Source organism: Eptatretus burgeri, chromosome 6 (genome assembly GCF_056783735.1).
Source record: "Eptatretus burgeri isolate ZD-2024b chromosome 6, Ebu_testis_v1, whole genome shotgun sequence".
Lineage (NCBI taxonomy): Eukaryota > Metazoa > Chordata > Myxini > Myxiniformes > Myxinidae > Eptatretus > Eptatretus burgeri.
Window position 1 is genome coordinate 83,248,845 of NC_140966.1, and position 23,805 is coordinate 83,272,649.

At 45.6% G+C, this 23,805-nt stretch overlaps 2 protein-coding genes and 1 long non-coding RNA gene across 10 annotated transcripts in view; 1 reads left to right on the top strand and 2 right to left on the bottom strand.

Moving 5' to 3' along the window:
- The window catches only part of LOC147025193 (uncharacterized), an 83,772-nt gene extending 65,935 nt beyond the window's left edge, over window positions 1–17,837 (bottom strand). Inside the window, exons 1-3 of the long non-coding RNA XR_015059387.1 lie at window positions 17,194–17,837; window positions 15,212–15,452; window positions 13,612–13,710 (exon numbers count right to left, since the gene is read on the bottom strand). This is a non-coding gene — a long non-coding RNA (uncharacterized LOC147025193). The remainder of the gene's footprint in view (window positions 1–13,611; window positions 13,711–15,211; window positions 15,453–17,193) is intronic.
- On the top strand, window positions 15,597–22,034 carry TMEM215 (transmembrane protein 215). Its single transcript, XM_085885896.1, has 2 exons — window positions 15,597–16,788; window positions 19,565–22,034. Exons 1-2 carry the CDS (start codon window positions 16,292–16,294, stop codon window positions 19,950–19,952), a joined length of 885 nt encoding a protein of 294 aa, XP_085742022.1. The 5' UTR covers window positions 15,597–16,291; the 3' UTR covers window positions 19,953–22,034.
- A 576-nt stretch (window positions 22,035–22,610) lies between these two features.
- DCAF15 (DDB1 and CUL4 associated factor 15) overlaps window positions 22,611–23,805 on the bottom strand; it is a 77,555-nt gene continuing 76,360 nt past the window's right edge. For 3 of the 8 annotated variants that reach the window (XM_085885886.1, XM_085885880.1, XM_085885881.1), the window contains 2 exons: window positions 23,472–23,558; window positions 22,611–22,928 (listed from right to left, as the gene is read on the bottom strand). In XM_085885886.1, coding sequence (XP_085742012.1) covers window positions 22,870–22,928; window positions 23,472–23,558 — 146 coding nt within the window. In that variant the 3' untranslated portion in view covers window positions 22,611–22,869. Of the gene's footprint in view, window positions 22,929–23,457; window positions 23,559–23,805 lie in introns of all 8 variants that reach the window. The other 5 variants (XM_085885887.1, XM_085885885.1, XM_085885883.1 and 2 more) reach the window with 4 other exon arrangements.

Below are 23,805 nucleotides of genomic sequence, written 5' to 3' on the forward strand. Positions count from 1 at the left end.
GGAGAGGTTCGAGATAGGTTCTGGGTTTCAGCTCATCTGTCCTCCAAGCTGGAGTCAGGTATTAAAGGCATCAGCCACCATTTCGTGGGCGTGTGCGTGTGCGTACGTGTGTCCGTGGGCCCATCTAATCAGTAGGAAACTGTTAAGTGCTTTGTGTGCTGTAAATTATTGTATTGCATTTCGTATAGTCGGTATAGTTCTGCTATAACGTGCTTCCCTCGTTCCCCATTATTATTAATAAATACCCAAACTGTTAAATGTTTTCATCTCGTCGCGTCGATTCTTTCATTGACTGAGCATTTCGTGTGTTGGCAGTTAGAAAGCCGTTGGTTTGTCGTAATAGCGGGACATTTGGACCGACGGTTCTTGGCGATTAAGCCGTTCAGAATCGCGCATGGGACAGGCTCGCTTAAGCGGCTTGTTCTGTACGAGTTCCGTCGAGGGTGGAATACTCCGGTAGTTGGATCACGTGGGTATTTAGGTTAATTGAAGATTGGCAATCGACCCTACCCCACGTGGTCTGCCCATTGGCGTATTTCGGTTCTTGCACAAAGACCCGTCGGCCTCGGAATTATCCAGGTGGCGATCGATATTCTGGGCGATCGGTCGGGCCGACTCGACTTGCGGTTCTGTTAGAGTGGTCGGTTCGCGGCCGACGCACCGGCACCGTAACAATATATTATTACATCCACTGCACTTCCATTGTCCACCCAGAAACGACTTTGTAGAACTCCAATAAATTTGTTAAACAAGATCTCTATTTGGTAAATCTATGCTGACTACATTTAATTAGCTTTAAAATATTACAATGGTTTCTCTATCCATTCCTTAATTTATGTCTCCACCACCTTTCCCACAACATAAGTCAAGTTAACAGGTTAATAGTTCAATTCTCCTCTGGAGCATTTATTAAATAATGGTGTTACTTTTGCTACTGTCCAATCCTCCGGGACCTGTGTTGACTTCAACGAGGTATTAAAGATCTCCGCTAACAACACGCCCAACTGCTCTGCCACCTCCCTCAATACCCTTGGATGTATATTATCGAGCCCTGGAGCCTTGTCATCCCTAAATGTCATTTTCTGGCTGCTTCTTCACTTACTCTACTCCTACATGGCTCTCTTCTAAAAGCCCTTGCTCACTCACTCCCCCGAGATAACTCCTCTCTACTAGTGAAACCTCCTCTGATTATTCCCGTGTAAATGTAGAAGCAATTTTTTTTATGGAAATCGCATAAAGCTACTGGATGGAAGGTTCGATAAAGATAAGGATAAAGAAAAACAAAATAAAAGAAAGAGAAAAATAATACGAAAACATCCAAGCCACAGTAAGTAGCAGAAATAAGGTGAAATGTGATGAAACCTCAAATATGTAAGAAGTAGGAATTGACATTTCTCATAAAGCTACGTAGATCATAGGATAATGGGAAACACGTTACATATTGTTGCGGATCCGGGGTGGCGGGAATCTGACCCGGACCGAGATGCCAGCCTCGTCACCGCCGTCTCCGGGAGTCGATAACGCCGGCCGGCTCGGCACAGGCCTCGGGTCACGAGTGTTCAATCGCGATACCAACGTAATCCTGTACCTTACCAGTTGGGGAGATAGAACCCCTAGTTACAGACTGGCTTTGTCAGTGACCGGGCGGAGTCTACCGGCCTGTAACCATTTTTGGTTTTATATGCCAATCGAACGGATCGTTCCTCGACGCGACACAAATTAATCCAAAGCGGCAACTTCATCAGAATTAACCAGATTTATTGGGGAACATCAGGGATCACAACACAAGCAATAAACACTACAATGGTTATACTAACTATCACTAACCTGTTCTTACCTAAGGAACCACGGTCGAAAGGTTTCGAGGGGATTCTACGAAATATGCCTTGTACAACACGTTCAAACAAACAGCATGCATACACACACAGAGTACTTAGTGATGGCTCATGGACGAGAGGACCGCGTCCAAAAGCACGAATGTCGCTCGTAACAAGCGGATGTCCACGAAATGCTTCTTTTGTGGGTACAAAAGGCATCCCCGTCATAAATGCCCTGCCAGAGATGCCACATGCATGAATTGTGACAAGAAAGGGCATTATGCCAGGGTATGTAAATCTACTCAAAGGAGAAATAAACCCACTTCTGCGGCTCTCTACTCGCAAAATAAACTAACTGCAGCCTCCCCGGGGAATCTATCCAAGGCTATCATCAACGTGCGAATTAACGGGCATATGGCTGAGGCACTGATTGATACCGGTAGCTCTGAAAGTTTCGTCAACAGCTCGCTAGTGAAGGGCAGGAAATGGGTAATCCACCCGACTGACAATACGGTATGCATGGCCGCCACCTCACTACAATCCCGCGTACGAGGGTACTGCAATGTTGAATTGGACGTAAAAGGGTACACGCATCGGGATGTAAAGGTGCTGGTGCTTCGTGATTTGTGCGCAGACGTAATTCTGGGTCATAATGTCCTCAAGCAGCACACGAGCGTCAAAATACCCTTTGGAGGAAGCAATCCTCGTCTAATTTTAAATGCGCTGACCACCGCGGAGGTGACATCCCCCCAGCTGTTCGCTAACTTGTCGCCGGTCTGCAAACCGATAGCGATCAAATCGCGGCGATATACCACTGCTGACATGAATTTCATCACTTCAGAAACCAAGCGATTACTGGAGGAGGGAATTATAGAACCGAGCGATTCGCCATGGCGCGCACAGGTGTTAGTAACCAGCAGTCAGAACCATAAGAGACGGATGGTTGTCGATTATTCCCAAACGGTCAATCGCTTCACCCAACTCGACGCCTACCCCTGCCGCGCATAGATGAGATGGTCGAACGCGTGGCCAATTATAAGGTATTCAGTACCATCGACTTGCGAAGCGCCTATCATCAAATTCCCATCCGAGAGGAAGACAAACCGTACACTGCATTCCAGGCAGGGCGGCGCCTCTACCAGTTCAGAAGGATACCATTCGGTGTCACGAATGGAGTAGCTTGCTTCCAACGGGTTATGGACGACATCATCTCAGATGAAAACCTCGAAGACACTTTTGTTTACGTGGATAATGTCACAGTGTGCGGTAGGGATCAGGGGGAACATGACATGAATCTGGACAGATTCTTGAGCATTGCTGGAAAATATAATCTGACTCTCAACTACGAGAAATGCGTATTCTCGGCAAGGTCAATTGACCTTCTCGGCTACACGATAGCCGACGGCACAATTAAGCCTGATCCTGAGCGATTGCGCCCGCTCCGTGAGCTTCCACCACCTCAGGACTTGCAAACAATGCGCCGGGTGATCGGGATGTTCGCTTACTATGCAAGATGGATTTCGCAATACTCCGAGAAAATACATCCCCTAGTGCATTGCAAAAACTTTCCACCAGATGCCGCTGTCGTGAAAGCTTTCCACGATCTCAAGGATGATATCAGTAAGTCCGTGGTTTTATCGATCGACAGCTCGGTGCCCTTCGTGGTGGAGACCGACGCTTCAAATCACGCCATAGCTGCAACACTTAATCAGTCTGGGCGGCCGGTCGCTTTCTTCTCGAGAACTCTCTCTAGAAGCGAGCAGAGACACTCGGCAATAGAGAAGGAGGCGTACGCCATCGTCGAAGCGCTGCGTAAATGGAGACATTATTTACTGGGAAACCACTTCACGCTCGTTACGGACCAACGATCCGTGGCTTTCATGTTTGATGGGAAAAATAACGGGAAAATTAAGAATGAAAAAATTATGAGATGGCGGATAGACCTAGCCTGCTACAGGTACGACATTGTTTACCGGCCCGGGAAGGAAAACCCTGCTGCAGATACCTTCTCCCGGGTCTACAGTTCGGCAACAATCAGTCAGGCTTTGCAAGACCTCCATGTGTCTCTGTGCCACCCAGGGGTAACCAGGATGGCACATTTCGTACGCAGACAAAATCTTCCCTATTCTGTTGAAGATATTAAACAAATGAATGCTTCATGCCCTGTTTGTGCTGAACTAAAACCCAGATTCTATGGCGCGGCATCTGGCAGACTGATCAAGGCTACTTCCCCCTTCGAGAGACTAAACATCGACTTCAAAGGGCCCCTACCGACCGAAACAGACAACAGATACATATTCACCGTTGTTGATGAATATTCAAGGTTCCCTTTCGCGTTTCCGTGCTCGGATATGACCTCGGGCACTGTCGTAAAATGTCTCTCTGACCTCTTCGCTATGTTTGGGAGACCTTCGTACATACATTCAGACAGAGGGCCGTGTTTCATGTCGGCCGGGCTAAAACAATTCCTATTAGAGCACGGCATAGCAACTAGTCGAACGACGGGTTACAACCCACAGGGAAACGGGCAGGTGGAACGGTATAATGGAGTAATTTGGAAAGCCATAACTCTGGCGCTGAAATCGAGAGGACTGGGCCCCGAGCGATGGGAGGTTGCTCTTCCTGACGCAATGAATTCCATACGCTCTTTGCTCTGCACGTCCACAAATGCCACTCCTCACGAACGAATGTTTACTCACCAACGACGTTATGTTGACAGTCAAACGGTGCCCAACTGGCTGACCCACCCCGGTACAGTGTTCATGAAACGCCCGGTACGACAAAGCAAGTATGAACCGCTGGTGGAGGGGGTCGAACTCATTGACACTAATCCAGTGTATGCTCATGTCAGGCTCCCGGATGGCAGGGAGACCACTGTGTCGGTTCGCCATCTGGCTCCCTCAGGTACTCCTCCCGCCGGTACACCACCTCCTGGCACTCCTCCTTCTGACATTTCCCCCCCAGGAACTCCGCCAGGCGACGGGGCTGCCGCGTTCCCCCCGAGAGCGATCGAGGAGTCATCCCCGGCACAAGTCGAGGCTCACCAAGAGGATCGGGAGTCTCCCTCAAGTGAAACTGCCGTTTACTCCCGGAGAGGTCGACGAATAAGGCCCCCTCGACGACTCAATCTGTGAAGGAGATTATCGGCATTCTCGCTGCTCATGCTCCTATATGCCCATTATATCATATATCGATGCTCATTTCCATGCTCCTACAACTCAAAATAATCACTGCTTGGCATGTATGCTCCTGTAGATCTATTAGTCCGCGTTGCTTGAAATGTATACTCCTATAGTGCTAAAGCAATCATGGTGTGTAAGATGGGCCCCTAGTTACATTTTAAAGGTGGGGAGAATGTGGTGAATTAACGTGAATCGAGGGACATGACGCGGGATCACATGTTGTGCGTCTCGCGTATAAGGGGAGGTCTCTCTGCGGCACGAGTGGATTGTCCCCGGGGCATTGCTATTGACATCGGCTGTCCACTTGATGCTCGTTAACTGAAGGTGCTCATTGACTGGTGAGAATGGAGATAATATCGAACTCCGTGCTTACGCGGATTTAGTCTGCAATGGTTAACTGCACATGTATACGTTTCTGCTTATGTACTCCTAGCTGAACCTGTATTTCCTGGTGTGCCCACAGAAGCGGCTCCAATCAAATGGAATAAAGCCTAAACTCTGAAGGTTCATCTCTCGCTCTCATTTCAGTGGTGTCCACGGGTTCAAACTCCCGCTCGAACGCGCTGCGCGGCAAGATGGCGGCGCGGTGTTCTTCCTCCTTCAGTCACCGCGCGCTCTGACCTCGCGTCGGGTCGAAGATGGGCCTCAGCTGATCTCTCTCACGGTCCAGCACACAAATCCCGGCCGGGCCTGTTCTCCATACAAGGCCCAAGTCGAGGTCCGACTTCCACAGGCAGATCGGCAAACGTGACGCGCCGCTGTCGTTGGTAAGGACCGTCCGAACGACCGGCGTCTCTTCTCCGGCCTTCCCGCCTCGAAGCCCGACTCCCGCTTCGTCGTCTCAGTGCCTCTCTCGGTCGAATCACCGACGTGCAGGTCGGGTTAGCGTCTCTCCCGGCAGATCCAACACGGTGCCTCCTTCGTTCGCTCGCCTCGAGAATCCGGCCGTTCCTCACACACAGCACTCCTTTGTTCCCTTTCTTTTCCTCCACGATTGCCGTTCCCCAAACTCAGAGCTCACTTCGAGACAAGAGCACTCCTCTCAACCGCCTGCAGTCTTCAAAAACCGCCAAAAACTGACTTGATGCTTCCCTTCTTTCCTTTCGTTCGGCTCTTTTTTTCCAACTGAGAACTCCTTTTTCTCTCGTTTCCTTTTTACCAACATAACAGCTCTCCAGGCGACTCAGTGACCAAAGGCCCCGCCCCTCGCGTCATTTCCTGTCCAGGCCACACCTCTCTCTCTCTAGGCCACACCCCTTCCTCTCTTACAGGAGAGGAAAAAGCATCATCTCTCGTTCCACCACCGTATGAACTGAAAAACACAGTCTTCTACATCTCCCGACACATCTCTTCTTCTTCTTCTTCTTTCGGCTGCTCCCGTTAGGGGTCGCCACAGCGGATCATCCGTCTCCATTTTGCTCTATCCTCCACATTTTCCATTGACACTCCAACCACCCGCATGTCCGCCCTCACCGCATCCATGAACCTCTTCTTTGGCCTTCCTCTTCTCCTCCAACCTGGCGGCTCCATCCTCAGCATCCTTCTCCCGATATACTCCGTTTCCCTCCTGTGCACATGTCCAAACCATCTCAATCTCGCCTCTCTCACTTTGTCTCCAAACCTTTGTCGCGACTTTGTCGCGACTTTGTCGCGTCGTCCTACCTGCGCTGTCCCTCTAATATACTCATTTCTTATCCTATCCATCCTCGTCACTCCCAACGAGAATCGCAGCATCTTTAACTCTGCCACCTCCAGCTCTGCTTCCTGTCTTATTGTTAGTGCCACCGCCTCCAAACCATACAACATAGCTGGTCTCACTACCGTCTTATATACTTTCCCCTTCACTCTTGCAGCTACCCTTCTGTCACAAATCACTCCTGCAACTCTTCTCCACCCACTCCATCCTGCCTGCACTCTCTTTTTCACTTCTCTCCCACACTCTCCGCTACTTTGGACAGTTGATCCCAAGTATTTAAACCAATCCACCTTCCCCACCTCAACTCCTTGCAACCGCACCATACCACCACCCTCCCTCTCATTTACGCACATGTACTCCGTCTTACTCCTACTGACTATCATTCCCCTTCTCTCCAGTGCGTACCTCCACCGCTCGAGGCTCGCCTCAGCCTGCTCCCAACTCTCCCTACAGATCATGATGTCAGCTGCAAACATCATAGTGCATGGGGACTCCAGTCTGATCTCGTCCGTCAACCTGTCCATCACCATTGAAAACAGGAAAGGGCTCAGAGTCGATCCTTGGTGCAATCCCACTTTAACCATAAACCGGTCCGTCATTCCTACCGCACACCTCACCGCTGTCACACTGTCCTCATACATATCCTGCACGATCCTCACATACTTCTCCACCACTCCCGACTTCCTCATACAATGCCACAACTCCTCTCTTGGCACCCTATCATAAGCTTTCTCTAAATCCACAAACACACAATGTAACTCCTTCTGGCCTTCCCTATACTTCTCCATCAACATTCTCAAAGCAAACATCGCATCAGTAGTGCTCTTTCCTGGCATAAACCCATATTGCTGCTCACAGATCGTCACCTCTCCTCTCAACCGAGCTTCTACTACTCTTTCCCACAACTTCATGGTGTGGCTTAACAACTTTATCTCTCTGTAATTTCCACAGCTCTGCACATCACCATTGTTCTTGAAAATCGGAACCAGCACACTTAATCTCCACTCCTCCGGCATCCTCTCACTTTCCAAGACTTTATTAAACAATCTGGTTAACAACCCCACTGCCATCTCTCCGAAGCACTTCCATGCCTCCACTGGTATACCATCTGGGCCAACCGCCTTTCCACTTTTCATCTTCTTCATAGCAGTCCTCACTTCATCCTTACTGATCCACCACACTTCCAGATTCACTATCTCCACCTCTTCCAACCTTCTCTCTCTCTCATTTTCTTCATTCATCAGCTCCTCAAAGTACTCCATCCACCTTCTCAACACACTCTCCTCGCTCGTCAGCAAATTCCCATTTGCGTCCTTTATCACCCTAACCTGCAGCACATCCTTCCCAGCTCGGTCCCTCTGTCTTGCCAATCGGTATAAATCCTTTTCCCCTTCTTTTGTATCCAAAAATATGCCTTTTCCTTGGCCTTTTCCACCTCTCTCTTTGCCTTTCGACGCCACTCCTTGTACTCCTGCCTACTTTCTTCATCTCTCTGACTATCCCACTTCTTTTTCGCCAACCCCTTCTTCCTTATACTTTCCTGTACTTCCTCGTTCCACCACCAAGTCTCCTTATCTTCCTTTCTCTGTCCAGATGTCACACCAAGTACCTTCCTAGCTATCTCCCTCACCACTTCTGCTGTAGTTGCCCAATCATCCCACCCATCTTTACCACCATCCAACGCCTATCTCACCTCCTCCCTAAATTTCACGCAACAGTCTTCCTCCTTCAGCTTCCGCCATCTGGTCCTTGGTTCAGCCCTCACTCTCTTCCTCAACCTCACCTCTAAAGTCATCCTACAGACCACCAATCGATGCTGTCGAGCTACACTCTCCCCTGCCACCACCTTACAGTCACTAATCTCTTTCAGGTTACATCTCCTGCTTAAGATGTAATCCACCTGTGTGCACTTTCCTCCACTCTTGTATGTCACCCTGTGTTCCTCCTTCTTGAAATACGTGTTTACCACTGCCATTTCCATTCTTTTTGCAAACTCTACCACCATTTGCCCTCCACATTTCTCTTGTTGAGACCGTACCTCCCCATCACCTCCTCATCCTCTTTATTCCCTTCCCCAACATGTCCATTGAAATCCGCTCCAATCACCACTCTTTCATCCTTGGATACACTCTCCACCACTTCATCTAACTCACTCCAGAAATCTTTATACTCCATCTCACACCCCATATGTGGGGCATATGCACTGATGACATTCATCATCACCCCTTCAATTTTCACCTTCACACTCATCACTCGGTCCGACACTCCCCTCACCTCCAATACCCTCTTGACACAATCTTCCTTCAGGATTACCCCGACACCATTTCTCCTCCCATCCACACCATGGTAAAACAGTTTGAAACCACCTCCAATGCTCCTAGCCTTACTCCCCATCCACTTGGTCTCTTGTACACACAGTATGTCCACCTTTCTTCTCTCCATCATATCAACCAACTCTCGCCCTTTGCCAGTCATAGTCCCAACATTCAGAGTTCCAACTCTCACCTCCACACTTCTACCCTTCCCCCTCTCCCACCGCCTCCGGACTCGCCTTCCCGGTCTCCTTCTCCTTCTCCTTCTCCTTCTCCTCCTCCTCCTCCTCCTCCTCCTCCTCCTCCTCCTCCTTCGCCCAGCAGTAGTACAATTTCCACCAGTACCCTGCTGACCAACGGTACCGGTGGCGGTCGTTGGTAACCTGGGCCTCGACCGATCCGGTATGGAAATTCGTTTTGTTGTCCGCATAATGATTTGGCATAGGTTTTTATGCCGGATGCCCTTCCTGACGCAACCCTGGTCGCCTCTTATGACACACAGGGATATGGTACACCTATTCTACCGGGCATACACCGGGCCCAGTACAACTGGTACTAATTTCGCCGACCTCGGAAGGATGGCAGGCTAAGTCAACCCCTGGTGTGCATACGACTGAGTATATATATATATATATATATATATATATATATATATATATATATATATATATATATATATATATATATATATGTATATATGTATATATGTATATATAAATTCAGTGGCACAACGGGGCTTGAACTCAGGACCTATTCGGTCCCAAGCCGCTGCCCGAACCACTGCGCCACCACCAGGCTTACCTCCTGACACACTTAGGAGGAAAAAACCTCCTGACACACACCTATCGTCCCTTATACCAAACAACCTATCTAAACAGGCATTTAATGGGGGATCTGAGCTAATCCTATTCTTAGTAATCCCATTAAGGGCCATTTCCGTCACAATATAGTAAATTCCAAAGTGAGACAGCATGAGGAATAAAAGTTTTTTTTGGATCAGCTATAGTGCATCGGTGTGCAGAGATGGCAAACCTCGTGTTGCATCCAAACACTCGTACAGGAGGAGCCAAGTTAGAAAGTCCAGCACAAGATTTACCATGAAAATATCTGTAGAACAGACGAAGAGTGGCAACTGACCTACGGTTAGAGCAGTTGAAGAGCTGAACTCATCTCCACACCTACCAGGTATGTGTTCTGGGGTCTATCAAGTAAAGATAAATGGTTAGCTGGTGCTCCAGCCCAATGTGGCAACAGTACTCCATGAGATGTATAGTTGTCTTATACAGGTACAAGACAGCATCAGGAGGTAAATACCTCTGCGTTCGATAGAGACAACGAACTCGTTTGGAAACACTCTAAGCAATACCAGAAATGTACTTATCCCAACAGAGGTTAGAGGAGATGTCCAGACCAAGAAGCCAGAGCTCAGATGATTCTGTTATGGTTGAAGACCCCATGTGCACAGAATGAAAATACCTGTTTCTGGAGCGAGACATGGACAACAATTTAGTTTTCTTTGCATTGAAGGTTACCAGCCAATCATGTCCCCACTTCAACACATTCTCAAAATCATTGTCCAGCGAAACTCCAACCTCATTACGAGTGGTGTTGAGTGAATCAGCAGATGCACAGTAAAGTGAGAAGTCATCAGCATGCATGGCTGGCTGAGACGGAACATTATCAATAAAATCATTGATATAAACAAGGAACAGAGTGGGACAAAGGACCGAGAGCACTGTAGAACACCAGAATTGATGGAGCAAGTGGGAGAAGATTGACCCTCAAGTACCACCTTCATCTTGCGATTTGTAGGAAAAGCCGAAATGATGAATGCATCACAACAGATACATGATACGACTGAAGCTTGTGGAGCAGACCCTTGTGCCACACTATCAAAGGCTTTCAAGATATCCAAAGCAACCAATCAAGCTTCACCCTTGAGCTCCCATGCCCTGTTGAAATGATCCGTAATTAAGGATAGCAGATCACCAGTCGAGCAAGAATGGCGAAAGCCATACTGGCAGTCAGACTCAAACCCAGGCTAGACAGCTTAGCCTTAGAGGTGAGTGTGCACACCTCTTGGCCATAAACTGTTGTCCTTGCGTTTCACATGCAGGGTGATGCATCAATGGATGTGCCAACCCTCGGATGGACGTTATATTAGGTGTCCCATCTGCCGGCATTAGTTAGTGGACATTAAATATCCCACGGTATCCTTTGCAAATTGGAGGTGAGTTACCGCCAGCACCATGACCAAAAAGCATATTCCAGCACTAATGTGCAGGGGGCATTGCATCAGCAGCACAGCTGCACCCCCCCCCCCCCAAAGCTAAATATGCTAACTGTACCCCTGTGTTGTACACTAAAGAAGAAAAGTGCTACGGGGGTAGAAGAGGGGGTCTGCTCCTGTGCAGAAAAATGTGAGCGGATATTGTTGTGAACTTCCTTTTGGCAATATGGTTGTTTTCATTTTATAATCCATCAACAGATTGACCATGACGTGAGAAAACGTCAAGTGATGAAAGGAATGCTGACAACTTGGACTTTATGTGAGCAATCTACTTGCGGTTGGAATCGTCTGGCTTTCCATCACAGGAGTGTGTAATGTGATCTGAGAAATGTTGGGCAACATGAGCCGAGCATGTAAACACTCAGGAAATGGTCCATGTGGTGTACATGCCGAGCTTAACTCGAAATGTACAGCTCCTCCACACACACACCTCCGACATTCCGTGTGCCTGCTAATGGAATTGCCTTTGATGTTATGCAGGATCTCGGGCTCTGCTGTGATAATGCTTTCCAGATACCTGCATCAGCAGTTGGTCACTTTACAAAAGATACTGTGGAATGTTGAATGTCCACACAAGCTCTGAGGACAAGACCATTAACCTTGAAAATTCCTAGTCCACAATGGGATGCTCTCCTTCTTGTCTTAACGAAAGCCACCATGCAAATGCCAATGTCTCCAGTCGACTGATTGCAAGCTTAAAGCTCAATAAGATCAATTTTGACAAGAGGGATAATGCTTTAACACAAAACTATCATCAAGATTAATTTGACAAGAGAGTTTGCTATTTTTCAGTGGCTAATTTGTTTTTACAATTACTAGCATACCCACTCCCGATGGAAGCGGCAGGAGGGGTTGGGTCACGCATTTATCCTCTCTGGGGTATATAGATTGCAGTAGATCTACGCTCGGGTGCATTAGTCTGTGGCGGACGTGATAACCATAGTATGCCTCAAGAACATTGGGTTTCCCCCCTTTTAGTTTCATATTAAACAGCAGTAGCGACTGTTTAAAAATGTAATCATACGCGTTTGTGGCTTATATTTTTACTTCCGGTCGGGGTGCCCCACAAAACGCCACGATAAGCTATTCATGTTAACACAGCGTTTGTCCAAGGAGGAAAAAACCCCTTCAGGAGAGGGGGATATTATTAGTATTTATATTGTTTTGTAATAACAATATTATGCTCGTATCATTAGTGTTGTTATTACTTTTGCAATTAGAAGCGGCCTTGGAAAAACACCACGATTAGCTAACTTAACACGGATATACACCTTAACATGGATTTATCCAAGATGGAAAAATCTCTTGGGGAGAGAGGGAAATAAATCACTGCGACTTTCATCGTGTGATCCCAAGTCTTCTTGTCAAGTTTGGTTGAGATTGGATCAGGAACAACCGAATGTATTGTGGTCAAAAAGACAGACAGACACCAAATTGTGCATTTTAGTATGATGATGATGATGATGATGATGATGATGATGATGATGATGATGATGATGATGATGATGATGATGATGATGATGATGATGATGATGATGATGATGATGATGATGATGATGATGATGATGATGATGATGATCTTGTGCAGGAGGTGCTTGGACACATCAGGGGTGTGTTCAGTTACAAAGTTTCTTGTACAGCGCTCACCAAGTAGCTTAAAGCACTCAAGCAAGCACTCCATTCAAAATCGTTGATAAGGAAAGGCTGTCTGGCCAAACTCTAGCTAGCTGCTTGGTAACTGAACACACTCCAGTACAGCATTACAAATAGGATCAGTAGGCCAATACATCAGCACGAGACCAGAAAGGCGACAGACGATAATCCAGCTTGACTGGTGTAGTGGTCATGGAGCAGGCTAGTTTGAAGTACTTAAACTCAGACCATGACATTCTTGAACCATAGGTGTTGAGACAAACTGCATGGTCCGAGTATGAAGGAAAAATAATATATTTAATTGGCATGTGTTTTTACAATATAATAAAGTGAATTAAAAGAATATAAATATTGTATCGTTAAAAATGGTGATGATGTCCAACAATAGTGCTTCTTATTACCGTCACCAAAGGAGAGGTTATTGCATTTGTATGTCTGTCTGTTTGTCCACACAGGACATGCAAATGTAGGCCACAATTTTTTTTCAACCGAGTACCTCTATAAAATGAGAATGTGAGTACACCTATAAAATATGCACGGTACAATTACAATGCAAGCACGTGTATAAAATACATACTATAAAACCACACTAAACAAGTCCTGACGAGGGTCTGCAATTGTTGGTTGTTCTTTCTAGCTAACAAATATGTTTTTAGCTCACCTGGAACGTAGTTCTGGGGAGCTTATGTAATGGCACGGCGTCCGTCCATAAGTCCATTCATCTGTCCATCGACAAATACTTGCAACTTCTTCTCTGTAACTACACATACGATTTGGATGAAACTTGACCACAACGTTCATCACCGTGAATGTACCAAACTTTTTTTGCTCATGGCATTAAAAATAAAAACCAGAGAGTTGGTGTCAAAGCCACCCAATGCTCGCCTGTTTATACATTTATCGTTTTTAAAAGACTAGTCTAATGATATTTTTTAGAAAGCATTGCAGTGAAGTCTGATCCAAATAATTTTAAAGCAATATATGTATTTGTATATTGTTATCAGTAAAAAATAGTGTGGTAGATAAAAACATTAGAAAGGAAATAACTTGCACCAAAAACTTTAACATTTTCACACTCACGCTGACGCTGACGCTCATGACGGGGGTATCGCTATAGCTCTCTGTTCTTCGAACAGGCGAGCTAATAAATAAATAATATATATTTTTTTAAATCGGATCCAAAGGGGGTTTTCAGGAATTGCCCCCAAAATAGGTATTTGCTTTCTTCTAAGAAACTACACATGAAATGCTGATGAAACTTGACCACAACCTTTATCACCTGCAAGGTACCGAAGTTTATTCATGACATTAAAAAATAAAAACATCGGGGTCTGAGGGGGTCGACAGAGGGAGTTTATGGGGTGTTGACCCCCCCTCCCCACCTCCAACCCCTAAAGAGGCATTTGCTTTCTTCGAAACGACACACACAATTCCGATGAAACTTGACTACAACCTTCATCACCCATGGTGTACCAAAGTCTGTTCATGACATTAGAAAAATCAGGGTTTAAGGTGGTATATGGGGGGTTGCCCCATAAAATATCATTTCATTTTTTTTTCTCAGAAACTACACACACAATTTCGATGAAACTTGACCACAACCTTCATCACCTATGATGTACAAAAGATTATTCACACTATTCAAAAAAATAAAACAACATCGAGGTCTGAGGGGGTTTGGTGTTGCCCCACCAATATATGGATACGTTTTCTTCTCTGAAACGATACACACTTTCGATGAAACTTGACCACAACCTTCATCACCCATGATGCACCAAAGTTTGTTTACAGCATAAAAAAATCCATTGGTGTTTACTTTCTTCTCAATTACATATTTTGTGGGTCATCCATGCCGACCAGTGGTTCCCTGGTTATCTTATCCAGCCGCTAACAGGTAAGTGCCCAGGGGTATTGCCCCTACGTTTTACATATATTGCATCAATTAGAACCCTTTGGAATTATTTTCTCGATGCAAGAATGAGGCGCATGGAAGGGCGAGGAGATGGAGTGTAAAAAGGCTATGTACTGACAGTGGGGTATGGGCACTGCAGTTGGATGTAACAAGCAATGGAACGGATGTAATGAAAAGAGGAGAAAGGAGGGGTGAAATAACCAGTAAACTGCTATATATATATATATATATATATATATATATATATATATATATATATATATATATATATATATATATATATATATATATATATATATATATATATATATATATATATATATATATATACGGGTGGAATGGCGTGCACCTGTAATCCGGCAACTCGGAGGCTTGGGTTGGAGGATCGCTTGAGGACGGGTGCTCTGCACTGGGCCGCGCTATGAGAGGGTGTAGGGCAGCCCGGAATCATGGCGAAACCCAATCCTTATCCCTGTGTTGTAAGAGGCGACCAGGGTTGCGTCAGGAAGGGCATCCGGCGTAAAACCTATGCCAAATCAGTATGCGGATGATAACGGATGATCCGCTGTGGCGACCCCTCACGGGAGCAGCTGAAAGACGAAAAACAACATACATATACATATACATATATATATATATATATATATATATATATATATATATATATATATATATATATATATATATATATATATATATATATATATATATATGACATGGCTTTGTCCATACAGCACTCGGTCCAGTCAATATTTCAAAATGATGAGACGTTTGCTTGTTTGCTCACAGCATTACATAATCTGCAGAGGATGGGGTTTGTGGCCTTCGGGAAGCAAATTTCAGTCCTCCCCGATGGAGGTCACAGAATTAGGACTCGGACCCGGAGCCTTCTTAATGTTTCTATCAGCCGAAGCTGCAGATACGAGTTAATCTGAACTCATGGCTCATGCCGAAGATTATATTATTATTATTATTATTATTATTAACTCTTAATGCTATAATAATAGATTGAAACAATCGTATGGATCACCAGTACAACTACATTTTTGAGCCCTTAATTGCCTCATTGCTTCTGACTTTGGGGGAGGAATAAGATGCTGGTGGAGTTTTGACAGGTGGACATGTTTTCATCGGGTGAGGAAGGTTCACCAATGATGCTGATGATCTCATGAGGCGATTATCAGTGCTTCTTGGCAGACAAACATATCCGACCAACTTTCTCTGGCTCACTGCCGAAGCCCCTTTTCAAAAGACCCCCTCCAAGTCCTCAATCAACGACACCCTGTCAGAGACTTCATATTCCAGACCTTCCCCTTTCCAGTTCCATGGATCGACCATATAAGAAGTGACTGATTAGGGAGGACGCTCGATCTTGCTAACCTAACAGGTGGATCTTCCACAGCGGTGTCGTCTTCACAACACGCGAGTGATGCACACCGACGATATCGACCCTCGCACAGGCCTCACCGTGGCCGTGCTCAGCGTCACCCTCTTCTTTGGCTTTATGTTCATAATGGCAGGGATGAAGGGGGAGACTTTGAGTGGAATCCCACTCATCGCCATCGGAATGTCCATCTGCATCCCCGCTCTCACCATCATGTTTGCCGCGAAAAAGACCCAGGGATTTCGAACGTGCCTGCTCCGGTGCAAAGACCCTGAAAAAAGTGGTGAAGAAGTAAGACGCAAGTCCACAGTGGTCGTCATAGCCCCCCTTGGTGAGCATGTGTGTGGGAGAACCGAGACCGGTATGCTGGCACCGGACACGTCCTCGGAGGACAACGATGCTCCTGTGGATGTGGTGCCTGTGGTTCATCATGTCGATGGTAGATTCAGAGGCGAGACGAGGGTTGAACGTCCCTGCTTGCAGCCATTGCATCTCAAGGAACGAACCAGCCCACCAATCCTTGGGTTGAACATCACCTCCAGGTAAAGTGTGTATAAACATCAAGATGTATGCTCTATGAGTCCTTGAACAAAACAATAGTATTAATAATTATTGTGATACAAACAATTCAAAAGGGCTTTGATCATTTATGAAAAAAAAAATTTTCGAAATGAACAACCCACAGGTGTTTTCTATCCTCGTGATCTTTGCAGAAGTTGACATTGTTTGAATGCAATTCAACGTTGAGTGTCCACTTCGAACACATGCTTGCCCTCTGTGGTCAGTTCGTGTCCACTTCAACAGTCAGTGGGTATTTACCCCGCGCACGCGAAAAGCGGGGTAAAGCAATTGGTTCGCTGTCTATCCGCAAACGTCAGTTTATGATCGACAAACAACTTCATTTTAAATGGAATGTTAGATTTTGAACACGAATCGGGAAAACAAACCTGTAGTTTAGCAGCGTGTTGCCTCTCAACTCGTCGCGATCAGGCATGCGCAGAGAGGAGGAAGGTAATCCAATTACGTCCACCTGTCTGGCAGGTAAACATTGACATCATCAGTCATCATTCCCAAATCAAGTTTGGCGCTCATAAAGCCCGGCCATGTCCTTGTTTCTCAACACAGGGTGGGGTAAGCTTTCATTTGTTTGCATGCAGTCCGTGGCTGCTGTTTGCATCATTTTCTGGGGGGCGCAGCTGTGCCCCTGATGCAGTGTCCCCTGTTTCTTGGAAGTTGGTACTGATTTTGTCGATCTCAGAAGGATAACAGGCTGCATCAACCCATCGAGTTACCCATCACCCACCCAACAGGCTGCATCAACCCCCCGAGTTACCCATCACCCACCCAACAGGCTGCATCAACCCACGGAGTTACCCATCACCCACCCAACAGGCTGCATCAATCCACCGAGCTACCCATCACCCACCCAACAGGCTGCATCAACCCATCGAGTTACCCATCACCCACCCAACAGGCTGCATCAACCCACCGAGCTACCCATCACCCACCCAACAGGCTGCATCAACCCACCGAGTTACCCATCACCCACCCAACAGGCTGCATCAACCCACCGAGTTACCCCTCACCCACCCAACAGGCTGCATCAACCCACCGAGTTACCCATCACCCACCCAACAGGCTGCCTCAACCCACCTAGCTACCCATCACCCACCCAACAGGCTGCATCAACCCACCGAGTTACCCCTCACCCACCCAACAGGCTGCATCAACCCACCCAGTTACCCATCACCCACCCAACAGCCTCCCTCAACCCACCTAGCTACCCATCACCCACCCAACAGGCTGCATCAACCCACCGAGTTACCCCTCACCCACCCAACAGGCTGCATCAATCCACCAAGCTACCCATCACCCACCCAACAGGCTGCATCAATCCACCGAGCTACCCATCACCCACCCAACAGGCTGCATCAACCCACCGAGTTACCCATCACCCACCCAACAGGCTGCATCAACCCACCGAGTTACCCATCACCCACCCAACAGGCTGCATCAACCCACCGAGTTACCCATCACCCACCCAACAGGCTGCATCAACCCACCGAGTTACCCATCACCCACCCAACAGGCTGCATCAACCCACCGAGTTACCCATCACCCACCCAACAGGCTGCATCAACCCATCGAGTTACCATTCACCCACCCAACAGGCTGCATCAACCCACCCAACAGGCTGCATCAACCCACCGAGTTACCCATCACCCACCCAACAGGCTGCATCAACCCGCCGAGTTACCCATCACCCACCCAACAGCCTGCATCAACCCACCGAGTTACCAATCACCCACCCAACAGGCTGCATCAACCCACCGAGTTACCCCTCACCCACCCAACAGGCTGCATCAACCCACCCAGTTACCCATCACCCACCCAGTTACCCATCAATCCACCGAGTTACCCATCAACCCACCCAGTTACCCATCACCCACCCAGTTACCCATCACCCACCCAGTTACCCATCACCCACCCAGTTACCCATCAACCCACACAGTTACCCATCACCCACCCATCAGGCTGCATCTTAAACCAGCCACGTTAACTGTTAAGCTAACACCAGGCTTCAAGGTCAAGTGTTCAAATGAACTCGAGTTAGGTATTGATAGCAGAGGTGCATTCCAGTGTTATGAACTTGCAGAGCGCTCGTCAAAGTGGCTTAAGCAATCAATCGAAACGGTTGTTAAGGAATGACTGGCTTGGCAAGCGGTAGCAAGCTTATTGGTAATGGAATACATCCAAATTGAACTCCATCTTCAACTGCATCTGCAACAACTTCATCTTATCCAGATGAAGCTTCGCAAGATGGCTTCAGTGGCCTCACCCGTTCCCGGAGGGATGACAGAGCCAGAAGCTACTTTGTAATCAGTTTGTGTGCGAGTCTGCACGCAGATCTACTTTAATATACGTGTCGTTCATTCAAATCAACATAAATCTATCTACACTCCACAAGGCCCTGCATCGGTTAAGAAGTGCTCAATCAGTCTTGTCCTCCAAATGCCGGTACGATTGGGCATTCTTATTGCAAAGTTGTTCATATAATTTTTTTTTGTCATATTAATGATGTTTGTAATAATGTTTCCATCTTATTTTGGGGCAATAATCTCAGCTCGTACTTTCATAGCACTCCTTCGTACCCCTCGGAGATGAGGATCTCTTGTATTGTATCACTTACTCGAATGTTAGTTTAATGGTTGCATTCATTGATAGAAATTCTTGCCACTTCTCGGGTACTGCATAGATATTGCATCAAAATTGAACAGCACCATGTAAATTAGTGTATATTATGGTTTCTCATTGCAGGAGGAGCTCGATATCTTGCTGCCAGGCCATTTCCCTCTCCCCAGACCGTTCGCCAGAAATACCTTTCCTGCAGCATGCCCAGGACTGTACCGACGTGACCCTGTGCCCACCCGGCTCCCCTGCCTCCACTCAGCATGCTGGAAACCTCTACTGCTGGCATCTAATACCCATGGCCGGCCTTTGCAGAAAAAAACACAACAATGGCCCAAGCAAACAAACACCACTCTCTCAGAGTTGGCACGTCAGAAGTGTCAAGGGACTCAGGGCTGGCAGAACCGTTTGGGAGGATGGGAGCCCAAATGACAATGGCCATGCAAATATTCGTCTCAACCATTCCATGCTCTCAGCTGTGCAATTAGAATCAGGAACAAGTGAAACAATAGTTTGAGAGCACGCGCAAGGAAGACTGCGAATGAGATGTTTTTTTGAACAAATGCCACTGAATTCAGACCTTTTTCCAAGTTCACTTGTTTCCTGCTCCGCTAATTATCTTTCATACACAGTATATGGCTGCGGGCTAACTCAGTTCCTACAGGGGCACAGCCGTCTTACTGATGCAGTACCCCTGTAAGTTAGAGTAAGAATTTGGCTACAATGCCAGCGATAATGAGGATCTCTTGTATCACTTACTCTTATGTTAGTTTAGTGGTTTCATTTATTGATAGATATTCTTGATACTTCCAAGGTAGTATCAAGAATATCTATCAATGAAGTACACCGTGGGATCTTTAACATCCAATGAATAGACAGGCAGGATGCCCAGTTTAAGGTCCATGCGAGGGAAGGCAAATTATCACCGAGTCAGGATTCGAACCAAGTCAAGACAGCGCAGGGGTGAGCGTCCATACGACCCGACCAATGACACTTTATTTTTAGTCATGGAAGTTCTCACAGGTTGTTTGTTTATTTATTTATTCATTTTATATTTATTTATTTTATTGATTGATTGATTGACTTTATTTATTTACCAATGTTTTTTGATAGAATGAAAACTTTTTTTTATTTCTAAAATATTAATTTATTTACCACTTTTAAGTTATTTTTCTTTTCTTAACAAAACAGATGCAATCGTTATCTTTAGAACTGCTTGTACACTGTCGACAAACCAAATTTTTCAGCAATTTTATATGATACCTAAAAGTATAGCTTTGTAATATTTGTGTTGAGGAAATGGTAAACACCAAGTGTTAATTATGAGAACAGATGTAGGGGAAATAAACTGATATAGCTGAAGAGAGATCAAATGGCAATGGCATTTCGCAGAACTGGAGCAGTCGGAATAGCAGTGTCGGGAAGGTCCCGTCGGGGCAAGAATGACCCAGCATGAAGGTATGGCTGAGATGGCCTCTAAATGGAACAGGAAGTGGGGAGTAGGAAAGGGGGGAATGCTGGGAGGGGTTGGTTTCTCATGATCCCTTTTGTTGGCACAGTGCAGTGTTGTGAGATTGGAAGAAGTACCACTTCAGAAACATTAAAATTAAGGCCAAGGTCGCATTGAAGGGCACCTGATTGGAACACGAGGTTGTGGCCGACCCAGCTTCAGGAAGGACGGTGATTATTGTGGAGATCAAGGGGGTTGGGAACACCTACTGCAGACATACGATACCTGTATTCATTTACAGGATGTCATCATTGACAACTGTAATATGAACTCGGATTATTGTAGTTTCATGAATGCGGCAAGATGGTCCAATCAGTAATGTTTCATGGCAGGGAAAATATACCAAGTACAACACAAAGGCATGCAGGATACCTCAGTGTACAGGAGTAGACAACGGATAAATCAACACAGGCCCTGGTATATACCACAAATTGCCAGATGCCTCATGAGTGAAGTACCCAGATAGGTATGCCTACGAGGCAGCTTTTTTAATAGAAGGCCATCCTTTTAATGCACCACAACCATGCATGTGTTGTCCCATAAGGTTTGTGGGTTGCTTTGTGCCACGTGACAGCTTTGGAATTTTTGAATACTAAATTTCATCCTGTTTTCGATTTTCATTTCTTGTGATACCTGCAAGCATACAACTTTACTTGAGATTTACAGAACACGAGTCACCAAACTCAAATAACTTGCCGAATTTGATTCACAAACTTTTTGCACAAATGGTTGTCTTTTGGAATCGTTGTCCTCCACTATTAATTTACAGGATGTCATCATTTTTTAATTTTTTTTTCGACCAAGGAAGAGGAAGACTTTAAAATAAAATAATTATTAACTGGATGTTTCATGTCAATGAAAAACCCAGCAAATTAATGCATCAAAATTCGATGATACGAGAACGGCACTTAGTAGACCGTATACCTCTGCCAGGCTGAACAGTTTACGCTTTATATCCCACTGATAGGCCAAATCGGGATATGGACCTGAACCAAAATCTAATAGGCTTCTTGTCAGCTAACTAGTTTTGTCAAAACTTGTCCACAACTTTTTGAAATATAATGCTATATATCAATTTTGGTCCCATCTCTTAATAGTGCAGAATCACTTAAGATAATTTCACATCAGAATCTGCACCACAATCTAATCAATTTATCCTTGTCACACACCCTAGCTGTCCACCAATTTTTGTCCGAATCCATCCACAACTTGAGAGATCCTGTTAACAGACAGACAGACAAACTGGGGTGAAAACAACCTCCATCCATCTTCGGTTGCGGAGGTCATTAATTGTACAGTATTTTATTCCAAGATCGTGAGCCTTGTTTGACAGTGCAATTTTCCATTTTTGTGGACAAAATAAGAAAATTTCATTTCAACCCATTTACGATTTGGCCGAAGTATTATCTCCAGTAACTTATTTCACACAAAGAGAATGTGTGGTTACAAAAGAATTGTTCTCACTCATACTACTTCTTCACCTTCATGTTCCATGTACATTCTCATACAAGTAGACTGCACCAGTTTACATTGAACAACAAATCTACAAACACTTTTCGCAAATCCCCTTGCGGTTCTTAAGATGGTATGACACCGATTAACATGGCTGAAATACGTTTGTTTGAGAAGTACGTCTGAGCAGTATTTCTGCTACAATGACAAAACTGACAGACACTGTTCATTTTATTCAAAATATAAAATAAACTACTCACTAATTACGAGACAACCAGGAAAAAAGAAATCTCTCAACGATGGAGACTAAATAAACAATGGATGAAATTTAACCCTCAAAATAAACAGTACATGCATTCAAGTAGAGCAGAAATATTTGGAAGGCAATATTTCCTGTCACATTAGGCCCATGTTTCTCATGAGATGAGCAGCCATGCATCCACATTTAAACGAGTCCTGAGGAATCAGATGTTCAAGTCAGCAAGACCCCGACATTCCCCGCTGTGTTCTGTAGGAACCTTAATGACCGACCTAGAAAGTGGGGCAAAGGGCAAGAAGATGTAAGCAAGGAAATGTCAAGGCCAAGACTTCTCTCAGCAGTGCAGCAGAGTTCAAATCATTTGGATTAAAAACAAAATTGGAATTGTCCAAAGAAAAGAGAACAAAACAAACATCCTTTTCCCGCACAAAAATTATCCCATTTATATTGACTAGTATTGTGGCAATCTGTAATAAAGGGATAATAGAAGGGAAATACTGGTATAAAGTTAAGTATGAACAAACTTTTTCATGATGCGAAATATGTTTTGCTTCGCTCTGCGATTTATCTCACGCATTTGAACTACGTAGTTGCGAAGCTTGCAATCGAGAGGGCGATTCGAAGGATGGCAGTGTTCAACATTCACTGGATGGGGTATGATGTCATTAGCTTGCTCACGTCGTGCAAAGCAGGGTCCAAGCAATTGGTTCACTCTGCTTTTCAGTCTATTATTGAGGAACTACTTAATTTCAATTGAATTTTACATTTCGAACACTGTAGAATACAAATTTGAACACAAACCTGCAGCTTAGTACCTTGGCTCTGAATATGGCAAAAAGTATGGCGTCTCGACCCGACTGCACATGCACAACGCACACTCATGGTAAAGGAATTGCTTAAGTCTGTCAGTCAAACAAAATAGAAAATCATTCCAAACAGTAAAGTTACACTTTTTAGGGATGTCAAAAGGATAAACAAGCATGAATAATTCATTCAACTTGCTCAATAAGGTGGTGTAAAAGAGGGTGCGCCAACGTCAGTAAACGTCAGATTCAAAGTTTTTTTTCTACAGCCATAAAAACATTAATTTTATTAGCCCCCGTTGGACTGAGTCCGAAACAGGAGCTTATGGATTTGTTCTCGGTTTTC